This window comes from Esox lucius, chromosome 5 (assembly GCF_011004845.1).
Source record: "Esox lucius isolate fEsoLuc1 chromosome 5, fEsoLuc1.pri, whole genome shotgun sequence".
Taxonomy (NCBI): domain Eukaryota; kingdom Metazoa; phylum Chordata; class Actinopteri; order Esociformes; family Esocidae; genus Esox; species Esox lucius.
The window spans coordinates 10429781-10453722 of NC_047573.1; the positions used below are offsets into that span (position 1 = coordinate 10429781).

Below are 23942 nucleotides of genomic sequence, written 5' to 3' on the forward strand. Positions count from 1 at the left end.
TGTATATTTGACAAGCAAAGGAAGGATATGTTTCTGTGTTTGACCAAATGTAGGTTGTTCAGCTTTGAATTCAGGTGCACTGTTTTCTACATCCTCTAGATGGCTCTAATGTACTGCGCTGTATTGTAGATTGTTTACTTTAGGTGGGATGTGCAGAGAGCTGACTCTGAAAACACTGAAATATCAGGACTGGTTGAATGTGGCATGTGGTTAATTTAAAGCCAGTTAGCAAGTTGGAAATGTAATTTCCTATTTGCTCCTGATGACCTAGTTGGTCTTTGGTGATTTATTCAAATTGATTATATCCAGTGGTGTTTGACCGGGGGGGGGGGTTCTACTAAGTATATAGTGCCCTAACCTGTAGAGGTGCCCCTTGAATGTTTGAATCTTGAAATAACAAGGGGAGGAGCCCTCAGAGACCCCCTATCTACAGGGCCCAGAATTTTGTGCTACATCCCACCCTGAGTTGGTCTCTTTGATGCAGCCCATGGTCAGAGATATTCATGAGAGACCTATTGCCGCTGATAATTTCACGTCTGAGTTTTGCAGTGTGTATGACAAGATATGAGGGATTAACTGTATAAATATAAACAGTATGTATTTATTTTTTTTACCATGGGCTTAATACAGTGGCTGCAGTCACAGATATAGGGGTTGGTTTGAAGAATCAATGACAAGGTGTATAGACTGTAAAGATACTTCGTGCGGTGTAATGTATTTGCCAATTGAGCTTTCAAGTATATGAGTAGTTTGACGGGCGGAAATTGCTTGTAATTAAGCGAGCCAACCATAATATCAGTATCCGCATAGGGGCGGGACATAATAGATAACGTTACCCTCACGCCAATCAAAACTAGGCCACCATTTCCATTGGCTGATTGAAGTGTGAATGAGGTGTTGCTTGTAGGAAAGCTCGCGGTGTTCTGTTGAAATTCGACCATATAACAACTAGGACTAAAGACAACTAGGAACACCGATTTACCGAAGTGAGAACAACGAGAAATACGACCCAAGAGTGGATTACGTGCAGAAGAAATGTCAGAATTCTGAAATGGGATTACTCAAGGATTGCATTGATGTGTACTGCCGTTATCTCAGATTTAGCATTAGCTACCTCTCAAGCTAGCCGAATCGGAACAATCTGTGGATAACTGACTGGCTAGCTAACATAGCTAACTGACGTTCATTTTAAATACTTACGGTTCATCGCTAAAAGTACACGAAACGAATGTTTTGTCTGTCATGAGTCCAGCCGGATGCCCCCATGTGAACGGTTTCAAAGTGGATAACTGGAAACAGAATCTACGGGTCATCTACCAATGCTTTGTGTGGAGTGGGTCTGTCGAATCCAGGAAACGCAAGGTAAAAATGTTAACGTTAGTTAACCAGCTAGCTAAATAGTTCCGAACCTGCATGCTGCCACAGACGACTTCAGTGTATAATGCTTTCGGAATACTGTCGCTGGCTAGCTGTCGCATATAAGCTAGTCGTGGCTAACGTTAGGTTGCTAGTTAGCCGGTGATTTGTGTATGCCCACAACACAAACGCGTTAACTAGTTCAGGTAACTAGCTGGTTCAGGCATGTCAAATTCTCTGAGTAATTGCAAGTTTGCAAACGCGGACCAGGGCATTTTTATACCGGATTGACTGACTACCGTTACCGGCTAAATCCACTGCGACTCATGCATTAAATTACATTGTGTCAATCCTATGTGCACGCGCCTGATAAGCAGTTCTAGTTTTTCTCGCCATCATCGTTTTCCCAGCTATAGTAGCTATTTTACGTGCGTTGGAGTCTCTGGAAACTACCGTATTAATAATAAGTAAATGTTTCGTATGTTTATTGAAGATCCGAGATATTTTGGATATGTCAGCACAATTTTCTTAATTAACTGTACAGTAAGGCTGCACTGACGCCTTCTGTGAGCATCACCATTTACCCACATGCAACCGTACTCCGTAGTCAGATGAAAAAATAGTATTATTTTGAGTGTGAACTGAGTAGCCTAGTCTCTTTGGTCAGGGCTGGGGACAACATACTGGCATAGCATTCTTCTTGTACAAAGCCCTAACTTCTGTGCTTCGTGGATACGTATATTTGCACTGTAAAATACATGCTTTCGGATAATCTAATCTTGAAACCTATTCAGCTAGGCTGCATTAAGATTAAAATGCAGTGTTTGTTTCCACATAGACGCACACAATGCGTCACTGTGCAGCGAATCACTAACTATCTCAATGTACATCATATTTTTGATGGTTATGCCAACTTCTGTCATCATATCCCACAGCTGTTGCGTTTTGGCAGAGTCAGTCTTTCAAATGATACGGAGAGGCTGCAGTGTAGGCTTCAGACAAACCGTACTCCTTTAATGTATATTCTTCTTACCCAATCAGTTAACTGCGGTATATCTGTAGTTGGACCCATTAGGAATTGGCATACGTTAATCCTAACGTAACCATTTTTGTTGTCGCTCTTTATGGCACCGGAGTTTGTTTAATTTGTAAAGTGTAGTCCTTCAGAACTGGTTTAAATATTTAACACATCTCGTTTTAATCTGAGCTCCCAATATGCTAACCACAACAAAAAAACACTATCCAATGTTGTTAAACTCAATGGTAACCATTTCCCTTTCAGCTGTTTTGCTTTTACTCCATGAAACCCCATCACACCCTGTTGACGTTTGGGAATCAGTATATAACCACGCATGGATGAGCAATGTAAGCCAGGAAATGCATTGGTCTGTTCAGCATTGCATAGGAAAAAGAATTGGTTTGGGAATTGGACTTGCAATCAATGCAGCTTCTTTATTGTCATTGCTTTTCCTGCTATATCCAAAAATAAACAGGGTTTGATTTTCTGCTGCTTACCTTGAAACAGGTCTTTGGTAGCAACCATAAATAAATGAATATGGGGCTGGGAATTACAGCAGTGGGCCAGGGACCTACAGCAGTTTCATGGCTAGGTGCTGATCCATATCTGATATAGGTTCTGTACTTGGGTCCTTGTTTGCTTGGCCAACAATGTGCTTAATTTTTTGGCAAACCGTTTGCTCCATGTTTGCATTGTCAAGTTGTTATATAAGAAATATTAAAATGTGTTTTGAGACAAATTGCTATTTGCCAGTTATTGTCATTGATTGTTAATCAACACATGTATATACCTTTGTATAATTACTGAATTTTCATGAATTTTAAGACTTAATCTTGAATCCCTCTCAGAAGACCAGGGATGTGAATCTGGAATAATGTGTCACTTAACTAGACTCTCCCACACAGAAAAAGTAATACAGAAAAGCAGTCCTATACCTATTAGCTATATGACTTACTATTCAGTAGTGAATATTTAGCTTTATGTTCCTCATAAACAAAGCTAAATATTGTTGTTCAACACATTGTTGAAACATCTAAACGGGTCCTCATGACAATGACAGACATGATCGTCATCATGGAGTCAAATGATGGAGCACAATATTTTAGTAGTTTGGAACAGGAAATTGGTGTACGGATTGAGTATGTTGGCCAGATAAGAGTTCATGGGGACAATTATATCATAAAAAAACCCGATATTCTGAATGATTTGAGGATCGCGGTCCAGTAATCCGTAATGCACAGCACACAATGCATGCTGCTAATACAATTTTCCTGAGAAGAGACAAATCATGCTCCACTATGCTTTGTTTTATTTGCTTTTACGGGATACAGTTAAACCAACCTAGTAATAGGGTATTTAAACCTTAACCTACAAGGCATGGAGCCTGATTAGTTTTATTCTACCTCATCACTAATTGCACACACCTGGTGTCCCAGTTGTAAATAAGTCCCTGGTTAGAGGGTTGCAATGAAAAAACGCTGTGGAACTGGCTTTGAGGTCCAGATTTGAATGCCATTGACCTAGTAGGTAGCAGAGTTGGTTCCGAGCGCTTGTTTCCTTGGTTTTGGACCGAGCTACACTTCATTCTCTTTTGTGAGCCTTAACTTCTGGTTTGACAGAGCTTACTCGGTTTTAGCTAGCTAGAATCTCCTGGCCGTTCAATTTTTGCTGATGCTGTTATCCAAGGCAACCGGCAAATAGGGAGAGCATACATTTAGTACCTTAAATACATTTTTTATGGGAGGAGGAGCTGGGGATAAGGTGGCCATGATTATATCTGGACCAGATTGGATGTTAATGTTCCATCTAGAAGACGCCATCCCGCACAGGGCAATGTCCTTTTCACTGCCCTAGGATATTGGGATTTTGTCTTAAGAGAAGAGGTAAGCGTTCCCCCTTACTGGCCCTCCAACACCAATTTCAGCAACATCTGGTCTCACATCCAGGTGCCAAGCAAGACTGACACCTTTGCTTCAGAAGCGAGACAGGATTGCTGTGCTGTTGGCAATGCAGGTACTGTGCCTCCAACTGTGCCTCCAACCGTTTGCATGTATGGTAATTTCTGGTGATAGAAAAATGTTAAGCAGAACTTTTGGGGCCGTGAATATATGTAATGGCAACTGCTTTGAAATGGATTTGAAATTTATGTCTGGCATCTGCGCATACATTCATATTGACTGTTAATTTGTGCGTATGTGGCTATAAGCAAGGCGCAGTGTCTTTGGTCATGAGTTCCTTTTTACAGGTCTTCAATTTACTAGGTATGTGTCTAACAACACCTTCTTGAACACCTGTTCATTACAAGTCTGAGATTTTTTATTTTGTTTTAAAAGATTAACCTCATTGCAATCTTTGTGCAAACGGGTTGCTTTTTATTGACATTTACTTCCATGGTTGATTAACACTCTCATAGGGCTCTTGTCCCTCTGCACCAGACATGGTGAGCAATATGTTTGAAACCTGAATTGCAGCTTACCGTTAGAATCAAAAAACGGATTTAACACCTTGCCCAATTTTAAACCGTGCAAAATTCTCTAAATGAGGACATCTATTAGGGTTGCTAGGAATGAGACCCCGTATGATCTTATCATTGCACATTGCATGTCTGTTAAGGCTAGGAAAGATGTTCCTCTATTTCTCATTGATTCCAGACAGTTGTACTATCATACTGTTATTGTACTGCACATTTATTCCCCATTAGACATGCTTATATATTGTCTTCATTTTCAATTAACAATATGGCTGCCTGATCCTGTTCCTGGAAATGTACCTTCCTGTAGGTTCTCTCTCTCTCTCTCCAGTCCTAGATGTTATTTACCTGATTTAGCTTTTCATCTAGCTAATTATTAGAATGTAAGTGTGAAATAAGGCTATATTACAGCAAAGGCCAGGGTATGACCCACCATATCCAGTGCAAATAATAATGCAAATAAGAAAAGTACTGGGTCAGTGTGATACATTTTACATTCTGAGATTCACACTTGTCTCGCGATGTAAAGTTTGGGAACATAACCCTGCCATGTCAAAAGCCCTCAGCTGAAGAATACAAATTGAGTGACTAGGGCTGAACAAGCAAACATGATCGTTGGGTTGGGGGGTTTGATTCCTACAGGGGTCCAGTACACAAAGTATGGAGATGTGCAAACTGACTACATTGCTGGAGTCATTGCTGAATCGCTTTAATGTAATCGAAGTGTACGGCTCCTCGAGGGGCGGGATCTGGGGTTGCTGGATGCACTGATGGACTTCGGGCATCTGTGGAATCAAGATCTGTAGGCGTGAACATGCAGCTTCATCTGAGTGTAGGTTCAGGAACGCCCTCTGAAAAATACAACTATGTTCCTTTAATGTGAAGTTGGGTCTTCTGGCTAGTATATGCTTATTGTGTATAACAGGTAATCGATTGTATTAGAATTTCCGCTGAGTGGGGTGTGTGCTGTGACTGAATCCCTGTCTCTATATGGAAGGTGTATTATTTCAGGGACTCGAATGGAATGTTCTGTAAAGCAGCACTACATCAATAATTAATTCACATTGTAAGCAGCAGCCGTTCTTCATGCTCATAGTCTTTGGTCTACTCTTAAAGCGAGAGTTCATAATTCAAATGGTCTCCTGTTTGAGATGAGGGGCTAGAGGTCATTTCTTTTACCCCCTGAACACCTGCCTCTGTGGGGCTTCAGAAAGGTGGGTGGAGGAATTCTGAGAGGTGTGTTTTCCAAAGCAAAGGTAGAAGCCCAGAAGCGGCGTTCAAAAACTGTTAAAATATTCTGCAGTATTCTGACTGGAATATTAATTGATCTAATGTATATTCATGCAAGCTAGCTATGGTTGTCACTGATCCACTAGCTCTGAGATATAGGATGGATACAGCCTAGGGATACCATTTGTGTTTACTTTTGGATATGAGGGGTGGGGGAAGATTAAGGATGCTGCTGTGAACATGGATGCTCTGTACTTGTATGTATTATTATTATTATTTATTTTTTTGAGGAGATGAGGGTTAGCTGTAATAATTAACATTAACAACTGTTGGCTTCCAACAGTCTCTTCTGTTTTTCCTCAACCCCATTTCTTTCTCCCCCCCCCGCCCATCTCACAGGCACAGCTGATCTCATTGCTTTCCATCCCATCATGCCTTGCTTTCCATAGCCCACCTCATCTGCATGTGTTTGAACTGACACGATCCATCCTCTACTGCCTTGTCCTCTCTCTACTCTCTTTCTCCCCCCTCCTATTTCTCATTAGGCCACTGCAGCAGTCTGTATCACCCCCCCCTTCAGTTTAGGGAGTCCCAACCTGTCAGGGCATGGTGGCACTATACCTCAAATGGGTGTAGGACTTGCGCTTGGCTGGATGTTCTAAACCAGTGTTTGTTTCTGTTTCTCTCTGATCCAGACAGTGTGTCTTTGTTGGTGGATACACTGAGGATCTCTGCATTGGCCTGCTGCTAGCCTCGCCTTTGTATTTTGTTTTTTTATTTAGTCTGCGCCGTCGCACTTCCTCTGCCTAGACCCGTTTCCAGCTTGCCCTCACGTCACCGTGCCAACGCGGACTGGGTCCAGCAATAACAGTGGCCCTCTAGCTTGCAAAAAGGGGACCAGTCACTCACGCCGATGACTGCGGGCGCTGTGTGGCAGTTAGCATCGCATTGTTAAGATTAGAGTCGGAGGACAGGCGTTGAATTTGAGCGATATGATCAGAATTTGGATCTTGCCCGCCGATATTCTGGGAGTTAGGTTTTGCTTTAACGTCGCACGTGTGGTGTCCAGACTAACATAAATAATCACTCGTCAATCCACTCACAGAGCTAATTTACTATAGAGAAAGTGATCTAAAAAATTTGAATGTCATCTTTCAGTAGTGAGCGTTACAGAATCAACAGCTTATTAATAATTTGTAGTCTTATACCTTGCAGCATTGATCTTGAAATTAGCTCTTTTGTGAAGACGTCCAATTTTGTGATGTAAATGTAATCTACTAATGGTCTATATATATATATATATATATATATTAATATTATTTATTAATTTTTTCAAGTTAATGTTGGTCCCTGATGGAGCAGCCTGTCTCTCGTTTTGGCCTGGCCATCCAATGATGTCATCCTGGAAACAAATTGAATATCCTTACAAAGCTCTCCTTCCTGTTCTGTTTCTACATTGATCCTCATGGATCCAGGAGTGTGTGAATGTGGGTGTGATTTATCGGTGTGTTGTGAGCCAGCATCCGTCTTGTAGGAGGAAGATCTTTTTTTCAACCATCTTTATCAGATGGTGTGATCTCTATGGCAAGTCTGTGATTAATACTGACACCAACATAAAACATTCACGCACCTGTCAATTCTGTCCTTGATTGGTTGAATATTAAACAGAATGGGAGAAAACCCTGGGCTTCAAGGCAGAGGAAAAGGGTGTGTTAAACGCACTGAATGCTGAAATAGCACCACGCTACAGGAGCCGTATTATTGTATTAATAGCTGTCAAGAACAAGACAACCCATCACGGGTCCTCCCATTGCCATTAATCACAAGCAAACACGCTTAAGAATAATGTACGGTCTTCAGTTCGGATCATGCTTGCAATAGTGCAAACGAACACAAAACGTACAAAATACTCATCTGCAGAAGCTGACTGTGACAGTCTGTATGTTTTGCCCGTTTAAACAGCTGGCTTTGGAAAAACCCGTAACAATGACTGAAAGTTACATTGAACTTCATGACTATTCCGAGGAAAAAAAAAAAAACACTAGCTTGACGTAAAAAAGACGCAAATTGACAAATATCGTGGCAAACATTTTCGTGTAAGGGTTTTAAAGAGGAACTGTGTCGAATCCTGGCTCTAAACAAGTACACTACTTGTTGCCTTGTCCTCCCTGACCGAACCGGAATAGTATCACCTAGTCCAGGATGGTTTAGTTTGGGACGGATAGTAATGCAACTGTATAAAACCATTACAAGTCATGCAAACTGAATCGCACCCGGCGAGAAAGTTTGAATGGGGCAGGCAATCGAATACATTTAGTTGAAAAATATTATTTGAAACATCAGCTTTAAAAGTTAACTGCAGATGTCTACCTAGTCATTTTTGCTTGTGTTCATGCTTGCAGTACAATACAATACAAATCATACATATTGCCCCTTTAAGGGGTGTGTTCATCCAGATCCCTTGTCTCCGGGTGTGCCTTCAACTAAAATCTGATCAAGTGATTTTGACCACGGAGATTTAGCCCATGATCTGAATCCGTTGTAAACTCAGCATGGTTAACCTATCTTTTAGGTAACCTATCATTTGTGTGTTTAAAATGTCAGAAATGATTCAGCTGATGTGTCATTAATTAGAATTTTATGTTGCACTTCTGTTTAAAGCCATTACATTATGTAATGACAGATGCACAACCCCGCCTTTTGTATTCAGTTTAATTACATTTTGTAGAGGAGGATTTTATATTTTTTCTTCAAATATTGCAATTAGTTATTTGCGATTTTAAAACATGGGGGTAAACATCATATCTTATATATTAAACTGAATTAAGTCAAGTTAAAATTCCAGTGTTTTCTATTTTACACTTAATTCCAATTTGAAGGTGCAGCCTGTGTCGAACTATTCATTTAACAGAAAATTGCATTTGCAGCGTTTGCTATGTTTGTGCTATTGCCGTAGCTGGTTAGGCAAAATCTCTCAACCCTAATTTCTCCCATATTAAGCATTATAGGCACCGACATTGAAGCCTCAACTTTTAATGACCTATGTGGAACAGTATCTTGGTGCCATTTGCTAACTTTGAAGCAGACAGTTTTGCTAGCAGCTGCAGTGTTAACTCAAACTAACATTGACAAACCATCAAGTATTTAAACAAATGTATCGGTATACAAAAATACCTACAGCACCCGCAAGAAACTATTATGGACTTACGATGCATGCCCGTTGCCTTGCGTGAAACGCATCTCATTCAACATTCTTGTTGCGATTTGGAAATTGCACTTGTCAATAATGCCTTTTATATTACACTGATATTCTATATTATCTTGGGAAATCATGTCACTTTGCTGGAGTACCAAACAAGCAGAATCATGTGGCATACCTGCTTTCTACACGGTGGAGGTTTTATGAATCTGATGAGTTGTCATTCCTCGACTGAACGGAGCCCTAGCACTTTGGAGGCTAGTGCTTATTGGCAGTTGCGTAGGCCTCTTTTCATCCATGTGAATGCAGTACAAAATTCCTCAGAATATTGACTCTTAATACTGAATGCTAGACGATATTGCGTAGATACTGGAGCAAATCTGAAAGGGAATATATATACATTTGACCGTTCAACTATAAAAAAAAATACATACTAATGTTTTTGGTTGACAAAGCCTAACAAACAATGGAGCAGTCGTCTAAATGGATTTAATGCAAATGGAGGGAGTGAACTGTGATGAGCTGTTGAGGAGGAGAGACTGGGCCAGTCTGGGACAGATGAGAAGAGGAAGGCTGAGAGCTGCTTTACTGCAGTGCACAACATCCTGTGTATGTGTGTCATTCAGAATCAGATGTGCCTATTTTCTCTAAGGAGGTAATCTGATATTATGCCTTTCCATCGGCTGGATTGTATTATTCCAATTAAAGAATGTGTGTAATTCAATAAGTGTTCTTGTGCTTTTTGTCCCAGCCCCTCTTATCATGGCTCTATGCTTTTAGTCCACATCCCTCTCATTATGGCTCCTTGCTTTTAGTCCACGCCCCTCTCATTATGGCTCCTTGTCTTTAGTCCACGCCCCTCTCATTATGGCTCCTTGCTTTTAGTCCACGCCCCTCTCATTATGGCTCCTTGACTTTTGTCCTAACCCATCTCATCACGTATCTTTGGCTTTACCCCTGTTCAGACAGGGCAGACTTTGACTTCCCACTTTCTTTCCCACATTGGTCATCTTCCTTTTTGTTCTGTGTTCCTGTCTGTCTCACTCTCTCACTCTCTCACTCACTCTCTCTCTCACTCACTCACTCACACACACTGTGATTGTGAGTCCACAGCCTCTTACCAACTGTGTTGTGTGATTTGCGGCTTTGGCAATCAGGATGGTGTGAAGATGTCACTGTGATCTCTCGGCTCACTCGGGTGGCCCAAATTATCTTATCTTGTACAACTACCAGTATGGCAGCCTAAGGAAATGGGTACCAAAAAAACTTTACAAGAGCAGGTTGTATTTCTTACCAGTTTTTTGGCCCACAGGTGTCATTAATATCATAGAGAAAGGGTTGTCCTCCATTGAGACGATCAGAATCTTAATGTCCCGGTTCATTTGGGCCGGCTGATCTACAAATAATATTGAGAATATTGTCATTCTGCATTTTTTTTATAAAAATTCAAAAGAATCACACTAACGAAACAATTTGCTAATGCAAGGTCAGCCTCGTTTAGCCTTTAAAGTTGTCCGCCGTGTTTATTGTGTAGTGGACTGGAGTGATCTCAATGAGGAGGTCGTTTCTGTGGTTTCTTGTGGTTTTGATGCTGTGGAGGTGCTGATCTGGCAGCCCTGTTCTCAGTCCTTTCCACCCCACTGAAGCGCAGAGATGAGGGAGGTAGGGTAACCAAACACCCGCACTCAGAAAACATCTGTCTGTCTCTGTCCTTAGTCTTTCTGTTTTTGGGAGTTTTCCGTTACGTGATTGGCCCCTCACCCCTTTTGCTCTGGAGAAGCCGGCCGTGGATTCCAGTCCAACCCCTGCTCTATGCAACCTCTCCCAATCATTTTCACACCCTTAGTTTTGGGAAGCCTGCGCAAACGGCGGAGGTGTGCGTGATCCCACTGAGGGTGGAGGGAGGGAGGGGTCCCTTTGTGATTTAGTACAGGTGTTCTTTCTGCGAGAGTGCAAAATTACTGCGTTGATTTACTATCCAATTGAAATGAGGGGAGTTTCACAGGCAGTGATGCATATAACAGGCAGTGCATTGTTTTTCAGTTTGGAACTCATTAATTTACTAGGATATGTATTATTTCACGTTTTCCATCTGGTATGGGTTGAAACACAATACATTTAGAATTGCGGCACATGCTGTTGGCACCGGAGCGTTGTGGCTGTGTTGAATTGTGAGGTCTGGTGACGCCCGGCCCTGCTATTCAATGGGTGCATCCAGCGTGATTCACAGACCTGACTGGTAGATGGTAGATGACCATAATGTTAACGCTTTCGGTTAGTCTTGTTCAGTGATCCTCAACCTGTTCCGCTCTCTCGTCCCCTGCAGGCCAAGTCGTGTATCTGTCACCTGTGCGGCGCCCATCTGAACCGGCTTCACTCCTGCCTCTACTGTGTCTTCTTTGGCTGCTTTACCAAGAAACACATCCACGAGCACGCCAAAAATAAAAGACACAACCTAGGTAAGATACCGTCTAACCGCCTCTACAGTACACACTGTCCGCGCAGTCCAGCCGTCTCTACTGCACACGCTGTCCATCCATCTCTACTGCACACGCTGTCCATCCATCTCTACTGCACACGCTGTCCATCCATCTCTACTGCACACGCTGTCCATCCATCTCTACTGCACACGCTGTCCACACGGTCCGTTTATTTCGGCAGGTCGTTTTCCCCGGTCTTCTTGCTCAGTTTATATTCAACACTTAAGACCCATAGGTTACATCACCATCACAACGCCCCGCCCCTGCCAAATCTCCTAACCAGCCCCTGAATCATCAAAGACCCCTAATTACCTCTTTCTCTTAGCCCCTCCACCGCCCCCACTCAGCATCCACTCAAACAAGGGCCCAAACAAAGGCTGTTAAGTAGCTAATTATACTGTTGTTGAGAAGGATAACCAGCAGCCTGCCATGTGAAGCAGAGAGGTAGTAAATAAATAGTGCGCAGGGTTGGTTTCTGTGAGCGTGTGTCCTCGCCCGTGTTCCATTTTGTTTTACTCCAGGAAAAGAATAAGGAATGTGTAAAAGCACTGCTTTGTTCAGAGATCCCATGTCAAGCTCAACGTGTCCTTGAACCTCGTTTGTGTTGTCGACACTACCCCAATACCCCCCCCCCCCCCCCGTTGTATGTCACCTGGGTGTTTGGCCACACAGGCACTAGGCAACAATGGAGCAGAAAGAGAGCTAAATGCTTGAGTCGTTTCAAGGTTTATTTATTTGTCAAATGCACCAAACACAGCGTCATCCTGCACAATGATATTCCTGTGACACGGCACCCAACTACGTAGTGAGAATTTAGGAGAGAAACTGGAGCGAAAATATAGCAAAGAAATGAGCAATAATATACATCCATATATAATAATATATATCAGTGAACATATCTGCAGTTTAAAGGAGTACTGTAAACTAGCAGCAATATGGGTAGTAGTATTGAAGATTATAGATTTGGCAAGTATGGCCATAATATACACTCACCTAAAGGATTATTAGGAACACATGTTCAATTTCTCATTAATGCAATTATCTAATCAACCAATCACATGGCAGTTGCTTCAATGCATTTAGGGGTGTGGTCCTGGTCAAGACAATCTCCTGAACTCCAAACTGAATGTCAGAATGGGAAGGAAAGGTGATTTAAGCCATTTTGAGCGTGGCATGGTTGTTGGTGCCAGACGGGCCGGTCTGAGTATTTCACAATCTGCTCAGTTGCTGGGATTTTCACGCACAACCATTTCTAGGGTTTACAAAGAATGGTGTGAAAAACATCCAATATGCGGCAGTCCTGTGGGCGAAAATGCCTTGTTGATGCTAGAGGTCAGAGGAGAATGGGCCGACTGATTCAAGCTGATAGAAGAGCAACTTTGACTGAAATAACCACTCGTTACAACCGAGGTATGCAGCAAAGCATACTAAAATGGCCCCCACAGTCACCAGATCTCAACCCAATAGAGCATCTTTGGGATGTGGTGGAACGGGAGCTTCGTGCCCTGGATGTGCATCCCACAAATCTCCATCAACTGCAAGATGCTATCCTATCAATATGGGCCAACATTTCTAAAGAATGCTTTCAGCACCTTGTTGAATCAATGCCACGTAAAATTAAGGCAGTTCTGAAGGTGGAAGGGGGTCAAACACAGTATTAGTATGGTGTTCCTAATAATCCTTAAGGTAGGTGTATATTCAGTTTTATATGAGTTTTCTGAATTCATGCCGTACATCACTGCTGGTAGGCTTATCCTATGTTTGGGATCACGCAGTCATTTTTGTTGGCATCTGCTACAGAAAATGGGGATTTGATAGTGAGCTTTAGACCATATTGATTAATTAATTTCAACTTAGTTCTCACACATTAAGCCCAAACTGACTGGTGAAGGCATGGCGCGTGACACATTTAGTTTGGTGACAGGATTAGGCATAGCCTAGGCATTTACATGTTGGTGAATACCGAATGTCCTTCAATGTCGACGTCAGCAACAGGAAACTAATCCGATGTCTCCAGGAGCGATCGGGTTACGAGGCATTACAGACAGTGAGAGACCCTGACAAAGGTCTGCAAATTTACGCTGTAGTCACAATTGTCTATTTTTTTTTTAATTAAAATTCCTATCATTATGCAAGGGCTTTATAAATATGGAAAAATATTGTTTTCACATTAAACTGGTTATTTACTTTACATAAATAGGGGTAGCAATTTCAACCAATGACAGCACATTTACTGCATAATAGGATTCAGTGAAGGCAAAGTGTGAACGTCTTCCTCGTCAGCAGATTTTCACCACACATAGGACCAGCCCCATGCAATGTACCATTACCGAACTGCCGCAAAGTTTAGCATTTCACCGCAAAAAAAAAAAGCGGATCCCTATGAGAACTCTGTGGTTCCGCCATGAGCTTGGCAACGCGGCGAGTCGCCTCAGTGTTGTCACGTCGCCGCGCGTGTCTGCCGATGCCCCTGCTCCCTCCCAGCCCCCCTGGGGAGTAATTGGACTGTTAATTAGGTTAGCTGCTGAATGAAAATGTGCCAGTGTGCGGGGTTGATAGATTTACGCTACAGCTGAAGGAGAAGAAAGGATACACTGCTCTCGCTAGAATACTGTGCGGGCCTGTGGGGTAATTAACGGTCTTAATGAACCCATCAGAATGAAATAAAACCAATTCCTTCTCTTCTGGATCCCTTGCTCCTTCACCCAAATGTTAAACCTTATTTTCTAATTTCATTTTTTATTCCTTTCGCAAATTGACATTTTTCATATTTTTTTTTTGTCTCTTTGTATTCTAGTGTGTTTGTCTCCTTATATTGGGTTATTTCTTTTTTTTTTTCGCTCCCTCCTTTTTCTGAGTTACCATGGTTACCTGAAGGTCCCTGGGTTTATTTTCGTCAAGTGTTTTCTCAGTAATAAGCCTTGTCTCACCTTGTTAAGCAACTTTAATGCTCTCTCTCTCTCGCGCTCTCTCTCCTGTTCTTATTGTGCTGTTTAGTGTGGCTGTCATTCAGTCTGAGGCCTAAGGCTTTCACTTTTCAAACTCCCTCTGTAATGTTTCTGTTTTTCATTAGGGACTAGCCTTCTGTGTGGGTGCAGTGAAGTTGGATTGTAGGCCTGTAAAATGTTTCATGTTGGGTGTTACTTAAGTCTGCATGCAGACTTGGTGTTCCTCTCTTTTACACTTGGTTGCAGTTTGGTTGTAATCCCCCAAAACCTGCAGGACCAGACTGACATTTCATTACATTCGCACCAGGGATGGCCTGTCAACACCACATCTTTCCACATTAATACTGTAATGAATCAGGCTGCCTCATTTGGTCTCTCTCATACTTTTTCTCACACACACACACGCGCGCGCGCACACACACACGCGCGCGTGCACACACAAACCTGCATGTCTCTTGCTGTCTTTACATCCACCTGATGTTGCTTGTAACGTCTGCTTCCAGCAGCCGATTGAGAAGCCAGGTTGTCATGGGAACTGCAAACAGGTATTGGCGCTGCGGTTGCTGACAAGGGTATGACGGAGTCCAAGATGGAGGAGTAGAGAGGTGTAGCTTTCACCTGGCTCCATCCGTCTGCGAGGCTTTCCTGTGTGCTTGCTAGCTGACCCGTTAACTGTAAGCCCGTTGCCCTCCCTGTCACAGAGTGCCTTTTGTCCTCGGCGCCCCATCAGGACTGTGGTCAGCTGGCCCTGCAGGGGATATATAGAGGGTGTTTAGGAAGACCGTTTGACCCACTCACTAGTTGCACACTCCCTTTTCTCGTCGGGCGGCTCCTGCAGAGCTGTAGAGGCTTGCGTGCAGGGAGCGTGTTCTGGGAGGTGGTTGAGAACCGCTCGCTGGCTGTGTTTCTGGGACACCTCTGGGGTCGGACACAGCCCGGAGCCACGCGTTAACGGACGCTTCCAACGTGCCCTTGAGCCCTTTCCTACCTGCTACTCCTCCCTCGTCGGCCATTTCTCTCATAATCCCCCCCCCCCCCCCCCCCTTTTTTTCATTTCAGCTATAGATCTTTTGTACGGGGGGATTTACTGCTTTGTGTGCCAAGACTACATATACGACAAAGACATGGAACAGATTGCCAAAGAAGAACAAAGAAAAGCTTGGAAATTGCAAGGTAGGTTCTTTCCTCTACTCACGCCCCCAGGATGGCTTTAGGCTTACAACACAGGACACAGACAGCTACCCTATGGGTGAAGCACATTAATGCTTTTCTTGTACAATTAATGTAAAACACCCGTAGTCCCTAATACAACTTTATCTGCCCTGGGCCGTGCACTGGTTCCATGTTACCTATTCTCTTCCTCTCAGGTTTCTGGTGAACTACCTTCTTAAAACTAGGTCCTCCCATCTGCCTCTGAGACGCTGCGCTCTGCACTGGTTGACTGTTTTGTCTCCTGCGGTTTGTGTGATGCAGGTGTAGGGGAGAAGTATTCCACGTGGGAGCCCACCAAGCGAGAGCTGGAGCTGCTGCGTCACAATCCAAAGCGTCGGAGAATAACGACCAATTGCACCATCGGTGAGGGCTGCTTCAGTGCTGGACAGGCTGCTTCGCCTCGGGGCCAGTCTTTTGGGCGACGTGAACATACACGGTACCGTGGGTCTGTCATGACCTGGAACGCAGGACGCGTGAGATGACGAGTAGCGTCAGTTCCCGAGCCGTGTGTTGGGCGGCTTTCAAATTTCAGGAAGGGGAAGGGCATTTGGGTCATACCCTTGCAGTGACTGGGTGTGGCTTCACATTTTGGATTCCCGTCTGTTCTCTTAACACGTAAAGACCAATGACTTGAAGGTGATACGTTTGTCATTTTTGCATAGTTAATCCAGAAAAAGTCCAACATATCTGCAGATATATTGGTATTATAGTGTTCTACCATATATTTTCTGAAGTTATTTTGGGCCCATACCAAAGCTCATTTTAAAATGTGGACTTTCATTTTGTCAAGCTGAAATGGCTTCTGTAATCTGTTTGGAAAAGCTGCACATACCATCGGAGCGTAGATCTGATCGACCACAAGCATTTCAGATGGGGACAAGCAGTCAATATAGAAGTCCCTCTGTCGTCTCCTTGCTAAGAATGTCACCTGTTCCCTAAATGTTTCAGTTCATGTGACAAGTGAAGTTGCTTAACAATGTGAAACACCCGAAGCTGGTGTCGCGAAGGTGAAAGTACAACATTGAAGTGCGATGGCGGGGGGGGGGTGGGATGTTTTGAATTCAGACAGTTTTACTGCCGTTTTCCAGCCTCAGCATAAGCGATACATACTGCGCCTGGCACCTTTTCTAATCAAGCGTTTGACCAGTCGCCCACAAATAGTCCTCAGTCATCCCGGTTCAGGTCCCTTCCTGACTACGAACACGGACCAGTTAGGAGCGTTGTGCTGGAGCCGCCGACCGACTCCTCTTTGTGGGCGAGGTTCATTCCCGACGGGGCCTGCTGTGACGCCAGCTGCTGCAGTGCAGTCTGTGTGATGTGCAGAGTGTGTGGGTGGAGAGGAGACCCAGCTTCTCCTGCGTGTGTGAGAGGCAGAGCGCGAATGCGATATCGATCAGGGCTTTCTATGAAGCCGCGTCCGTTGGTGAAGCCGGCCAGGCCTCCGTCGGTCTCTCTCCTTCCTCCCATTCCCTCCCCCTCCTCCACGGCGCTTGGGAGCCGGCCCGGCAGGGATGGGCGTTAATTGGTGTTAAACGGCATGGCTGCGGGGGCTACCGATGGGCGTTAAAGCCCCCCCCCCACCCCCCTATGGGCCTGTCCTGCGCTACTCACTCTGTGTTAGACGTGATGGAAGAGACATCTTACATCTAGATCTGTGCTGTTGTCACGCTGCCCCCCCCCTCCCCCCCGCCGCAACATGGATCGTTTAGCCTGATTTGGAGCTTCGCTAACACCCAGAGAATGGTCCACCGTGGAGTTGGGTGTCTAGAAGGGAGCAGCCTTCCTACCCTCGGACAGGTGCTCTCAGCAGGAGCTGCTTGTCTGCCCCCCCCCCATTTAGACTCCCAGGGCTGTGGTGTGAGCAGCTGGTCAGAAGCCATGGGTTTGGAGCGGGTCCAGGCCTGGGGGCGTGGTGTGTCTGGAGGGCCGGCTGGACTCTCCTGGTTCATCCGTCCCTGCACTGGGTTAGGCATGGGAACTTCTAAAGACCGGTTGTGGGCGTTTCAAACCCCCCTCTCTCTGTCAGGTCTTCGGGGGCTGATTAACCTGGGCAACACATGCTTCATGAACTGCATCGTCCAGGCCCTCACCCACACCCCTCTCCTCAGAGACTTCTTCCTGTCGGACAGGCACAAGTGTGAGATGCAGTCCAACTCCTGTCTGGTGTGTGAGATGTCCCAGCTCTTTCAGGAGGTAAGAGGTTACCGTCTCTCTCTTTATTCTCTTCATCCATCTCTTTCCCTCCCTCTCTACCAGTCTGTTTTCGGTCTATACCTGTCATCTCTCTAGCCTGACTAGGGTGATAATTCCATTGTTCTCTTGTTCCCTGTAAACCCGTTACTGCGGACGTGCGTTTGCTAGCTGTTAAGTGCTTAGCTAGCGAAGTCGTTGTCACTTTGATCTGGTACATGGTGGGATTTGCATGGTTTAGGCGCTTGTTTAATCCAACCCTGGTTCGGTCGTCCCCGTTTTCCTGGCCTCTGCCGCTCTCTGCTTCTGTCCCATTTTGCTCTGGTCGTCTTACACATCCTCTGCCTGTCCTCACATTGCCCTCCCTCTCTGTCGTTCTCTTCCCCTCTCTCAGTTCTACTCGGGCCACCGTTCGCCCCACATTCCCTTCCGGCTGCTGCACCTGGTGTGGACTCACGCGCGCCACCTAGCGGGCTACGAGCAGCAGGACGCCCACGAGTTCCTCATCGCTGCGCTGGACGTACTGCACCGCCACTGCAAAGGTCTGCCTCCTACTACTGACACAGACCTACCTTTAAATACATGGGAAGGTCTCCCTCCTACTACTGACACAGACCTACCTTTAAATACATGGGAAGGTCTCCCTCCTACTACTGACACAGACCTACCTTTAAATACATGGGAAGGTCTGCCTCCTACTACTGACACAGACCTACCTTTAAATACATGGGAAGGTCTGCCTCCTACTACTGACACAGACCTACCTTTAAATACATGGGAAGGTCTGCCTCCTACTACTGACACAGACCTACCTTTAAATACATGGGAAGGTCTGCCTCCTACTACTGACACAGACCTACCTTTAAATACATGGGAAGGTCTGCCTCCTACTACTGACACAGACCTACCTTTAAATACATGGGAAGGTCTGCCTCCTACTACTGACACAGACCTACCTTTAAATACATGGGAAGGTCTGCCTCCTACTACTGACACAGACCTACCTTTATATACATGGGAAGGTCTGCCTGCCTCTTGCTACTGACACAGACCTTCCTTTATATAAATGAGAAGGTCTGCCTGCCTCTTGCTACTGACACAGACCTACCTATATATACAAGTACCTGAGTTTCACTCGTGTGCTAACACACGCAGAAAAACATGTTCAGACAATAATATTGTTGAAAGTTCACTGCTCTACAGTCAGGTGGGCTGGAAGAACAGCAGACATAAAGAGAGTGAGAGGGGAGAGCTAAGCTGACTGGGTGAACTGACTGAATCATTAGATGAGCTGACTGACTGGGTGAACTGACTGAATCATTAGATGAGCTGACTGACTGGGTGAACTGACTGAATCATTAGATGAGCTGACTGACTGGGTGAACTGAAGGAGTGGGGCTACGTTGAGAGGTTACTAATTGACACAGATATAAAGCCTTTTTCCATAAGTGCTGAATGTTTTAGCTTGGCAACCCCCCCCCCCCCCCCGTTTCCTGCTCCCTTTCTTTCAGATACTTTAGTTAGGAAGCAGTGGGAAGTTTCTGCCGCATTTTGACAAGCTTTGATTCTTGTGTCTGTGTGTGTCTGTGTGTGTCTGTGTGTGTCTGTGTGTGTCTGTGTGTGTCTGTGTGTGTCTGTGTGTGTCTGTGTGTGTCTGTGTGTGTCTGTGTCTGTCTGTGTGTGTCTGTGTGTGTCTGTGTCTGTCTGTGTGTCTGTCTGTGTCTGTCTGTGTCTGTCTGTGTCTGTCTGTCTGTCTGTGTTTCTGTCTGTGTTTCTGTCTGTGTTTCTGTCTGTGTTTCTGTCTGTGTTTCTGTCTGTGTGTCTGTCTGTGTGTCTGTCTGTGTGTCTGTCTGTCTGTCTGTGTTTCTGTCTGTCTGTCTGTCTGTCTGTCTGTGTTTCTGTCTGTCTGTCTGTCTGTGTTTCTGTCTGTCTGTCTGTCTGTGTTTCTGTCTGTCTGTGTTTCTGTCTGTCTGTCTGTCTGTGTTTCTGTCTGTCTGTTTCTGTCTGTGTTTCTGTCTGTCTGTCTGTCTGTGTTTCTGTCTGTCTGTCTGTGTTTCTGTCTGTGTTTCTGTCTGTCTGTTTCTGTCTGTCTGTTTCTGTCTGTTTCTGTCTGTTTCTGTCTGTTTCTGTCTGTTTCTGTCTGTTTCTGTCTGTCTGTTTCTGTCTGTTTCTGTCTGTGTTTCTGTCTGTGTTTCTGTCTGTCTGTCTGTCTGTCTGTGTCTGTGGACACCAAGGAGATGATAACGGGAAGAAGGCCAACAACCCTAATAATTGCAGCTGCATCATTGACCAGATCTTCACTGGGGGTCTGCAGTCTGATGTCACCTGTCAAGTCTGCCAGTAAGTATTACCCATAGAGACAGGTAGAGGGCTTATCTGGGACATTGATGGGTAATATATAGGGGCGGTGTCCTCTATCTTTGTGGCGTAACCCTTGTGCCAGCGCTCCTGTGTGTATGTGTGCTGTCGCGTTGCATCATGTCGAACATGGGCTTCAAACCACCCACTCTGTAGTCTGGTCTGACCTTGTCTTCATTGCAGTGAGTCAGGGCGAGTGGGACTGATGTAAACACACACAATACCACCCACTGCTCTTCTCTCACTGCTGGAGAAGCCGGCTTCCTGCTGGGCAGCGCGGACCTAGGTGTTCCACCCCCACCTGGTGGACACATGGAGCATTGCACAGCATTTGCTCATTTGCGACAGGGATTTCATGTTGAGTTTGCAGCAATGATTTCGAAACAGTTCCTTAACACGCACTTGTGCTCCAAGTGTGTGTACTGTGTAGACTATGTGCCGCGTGTAACTGTAGGTGTTCTAAGATCTGCCCTCTCTACCTGCAGCGGAGTGTCCACGACCATAGACCCGTTCTGGGACATCAGTCTGGATCTGCCCGGGTCCTCCACGCCCTTCTGGCCGCTCAGCCCCGGGGGTGACGGCAGCACACTCAACGGAGAGAGCCACCTCTCAGGGGCCACCACGCTCACGGACTGCCTGCGCAGGTAGCAGCTGATCGGCCTTAACGCAAACCGCTCGCCCCCTGTTCTCCTGTCCCGTTTCTCTTTGGGTCCCTCAGCGTCAAAGTGGAAACCAACAGACTCTCTCTCTCTCTCTCTCTCACAAACAGTTGTGCAGAGGGTTTTAACACATACGTTAGTTATTAACTCATTGGACCAACATTACAGTAGTTCAGTTGTCTTTTTATTTTAATTTGATTTTTTTGTATAAACTCAATGCACTGTCCAGTGATGTTCTGATGGAACCTGTGGAAAATGGGATGTTGGACTTAGGGAGTTGTAGTTGCATTAGGCAAATAATCTAGTAATTGACTATAATGACCAAAATCCGTTGCCCATTGGGACAGTAGGAGGGGAGTCTACACACAACTGTGGGGAACGACGCCAGAAGGTAGATCTACTACACAGCAGATAGATCTACTGGACATCATGCCTCATCTAAGAACTGGACCGATTATATGATCACAGCTCTTGTGTAGAATTACACGGCTAGCTGCTAGTTAGCCATTAGTCACTAGCTAGCCATGTGTTACTGCTAAATACATTATCAGTGTACATCGAGAACATTATCTATCAATCAATCAATCACATTTATTTATAAAGCCCTTTTTACAACAGCAGTTGTCACAAAGTGCTTTACAGAGACAACCGGCCTTAAACCCCAAGGAGCAAACAACAGTAGTGTTGGATTTCAAAATTATCAAATGGTTGCTTGGTCAGTAGCTGTCTGGCTGCACATGTGGACAGAGGTGAGATAACTGACATTGATGAGAGAAAGTCATCAAATGAAAATAAATGAATGTCCATCTCTGATATATTGTATTCATGTAAAAAAGCGCCTAAAGTATACTTAAGTGATAAGCACGGCAGAAATAAATCCAAACCAACCCTACAAATAATCTGATTATTCATAATACATTTCATGTACTAAATAATTACAATTGTTCAATAATTATCCTCCAGCACTGACACCCACACACATGCGCACCCCTCTCAACCTGTCCTCTGTTTTGCAGGTTTACCCGACCAGAGCACTTAGGGAGCAGCGCCAAAATCAAGTGTAGCGGTTGCCATAGTTACCAGGAGTCCACTAAACAGCTGACCATGAAGAAGCTGCCCATTGTGGCGTGTTTCCACCTCAAAGTGAGTGAGGGAGGGAGTGCTGCATGACTGTGTTTTCTCTGTCTGTGGAAAAACACATTGAAAGCTCCAAGTCTGGCTTCTCTTTTCACGTCCTCCTGCTATTATACCTAGAATCTCTCTCTCTCAGTCTGTCATTTGTCTGTCTCTCTACCTCTGTGTCTGTTTCTGTCTCTTTGTCCTCTGTGTCCTATCTGGTTATTAATGCATTATACTTAAGTCTTTAGTTCCGGGAAGAATAGCTGCTGCCTCAGCATTAGCTAATGATCCTATTTAACCAAATTCTCTCCCCCCCCCCCCCCTCCTCTCTCCCCAGCGGTTTGAACACTCAGCTAAGCTGCGTAGGAAGATCACTACGTACGTCTCCTTCCCATTAGAGCTGGACATGACTCCCTTCATGGCCTCCAGGTCAGACTAAAGAACGAGACCGTCACTCACTAGAGGAGAGTGCTGCATCTCAATAGGCTCACGTCACTTCCTATCCTCATCTTTTCATTCTTCTGCGAGCAGTGGCCAAGTGCAGTGGCCAAGTGCAGTGGCCAAGTGCAGTGGCCAAGTGCAGTGGCCAAGTGCAGTGGCCAAGTGCAGTGGCCAAGTGCAGTGGCCAAGTGCAGTGGCCAAGTGCAGTGGCCAAGTGCAGTGGCCAAGTGCAGTGGCCAAGTGCAGTGATAGGGCCTGGCTATGTAGACATGGTTGCAGTTTATTCTAAGGTCACTGCAGGCAAAGGATAGGAGACCTGGTGAACTGGGATGCAGCCCCTGTCTTTCATCCATGGTTACAGGTGTGTGTGGATGCATTCGTGTGTGTCTGTTAGACCATCAACACCTCATAAGGTACATTGATTGTTAAGGGCATGTGAGATATTTTGGGGTAGGAGAGTAACAATCACCCACCATGCACTATTGAATTGTTGCTCTGTGTGGCGTTGAAGGAACATTCTCCTTCAACACAACACAATGCTGCTGGATTGGACCGAGGTTTGCCCAGTTAGCTAACTCTTCCCAGCGCCCCCTGACTCTGTCAGCTTACTCACCATAACCCTTTTACCATCCTGTCCCTTCAGTCAGTCAGTAAATGTAGCCCTCTTGGTGTGATTTGTCTGTCATGGCTGACCGGTTGTCTAACCACGTGTCTTTCAGTAAAGAGAGCAGGATGAATGGACAGTACCAACAGTCTGTAGATGTTTTCAACAACGACAATAAGTAAGTTCACAGTTTCTCCGTGTGTGAAGAGCAGCACAATGACAGTCATTTGAGTGTTTCTTCTTGAACGGATTCTCACCCGCGTTTTAACTCTTTATCCAGGTATTCCCTGTTTGCGGTGGTGAACCACCAGGGCACCTTGGAGAGTGGCCACTACACCACGTTCATCCGCCAGCACAAGGACCAGTGGTTCAAATGTGACGACGCTATCATCACCAAGGCCAGCATCAAGGACGTGCTGGACAGTGAAGGGTGAGCTCCGAGAACGTCTCTGACCCTGTAAAATGACCTGTCAGGGGCAACATTGGCCTGCTTGGGTCGAGTCTTCCACACCATATTCAGTTCCTGAGCTCCGTGTCCCCGATTCCAGCTGAGCTGGGAGGCACTGCACTCGTGTTCTTCAGCTGGTGTTTCTCCACCTCGTTTTATTGTCATCAGTCGTCCTGGGTACAGGTTGTGATGATTCTGTCTCTGTTTTCA

At 45.0% G+C, this 23942-nt stretch overlaps 1 protein-coding gene across 3 annotated transcripts in view; it reads left to right on the top strand.

Annotated features, from left to right (window-relative positions):
* Positions 1-64: 64 nt before the first annotated feature.
* Positions 65-23942, top strand: part of usp22 (ubiquitin specific peptidase 22) — a 26393-nt gene continuing 2515 nt past the window's right edge. The window contains exons 1-12 of one of the 3 annotated variants that reach the window (XM_029119905.2): positions 65-1362; positions 11600-11732; positions 15761-15874; positions 16175-16276; positions 17940-18106; positions 18498-18645; positions 20338-20443; positions 20947-21105; positions 22137-22263; positions 22577-22668; positions 23400-23462; positions 23565-23714. In XM_029119905.2, the coding sequence (XP_028975738.1) occupies positions 1243-1362; positions 11600-11732; positions 15761-15874; positions 16175-16276; positions 17940-18106; positions 18498-18645; positions 20338-20443; positions 20947-21105; positions 22137-22263; positions 22577-22668; positions 23400-23462; positions 23565-23714 (1481 nt within the window). In that variant the 5' untranslated portion in view covers positions 65-1242. Of the gene's footprint in view, positions 1363-4304; positions 4388-11599; positions 11733-15760; positions 15875-16174; positions 16277-17939; positions 18107-18497; positions 18646-20337; positions 20444-20946; positions 21106-22136; positions 22264-22576; positions 22669-23399; positions 23463-23564; positions 23715-23942 lie in introns of those variants that run through there. The other 2 variants (XM_029119906.2, XM_029119907.2) reach the window with 2 other exon arrangements.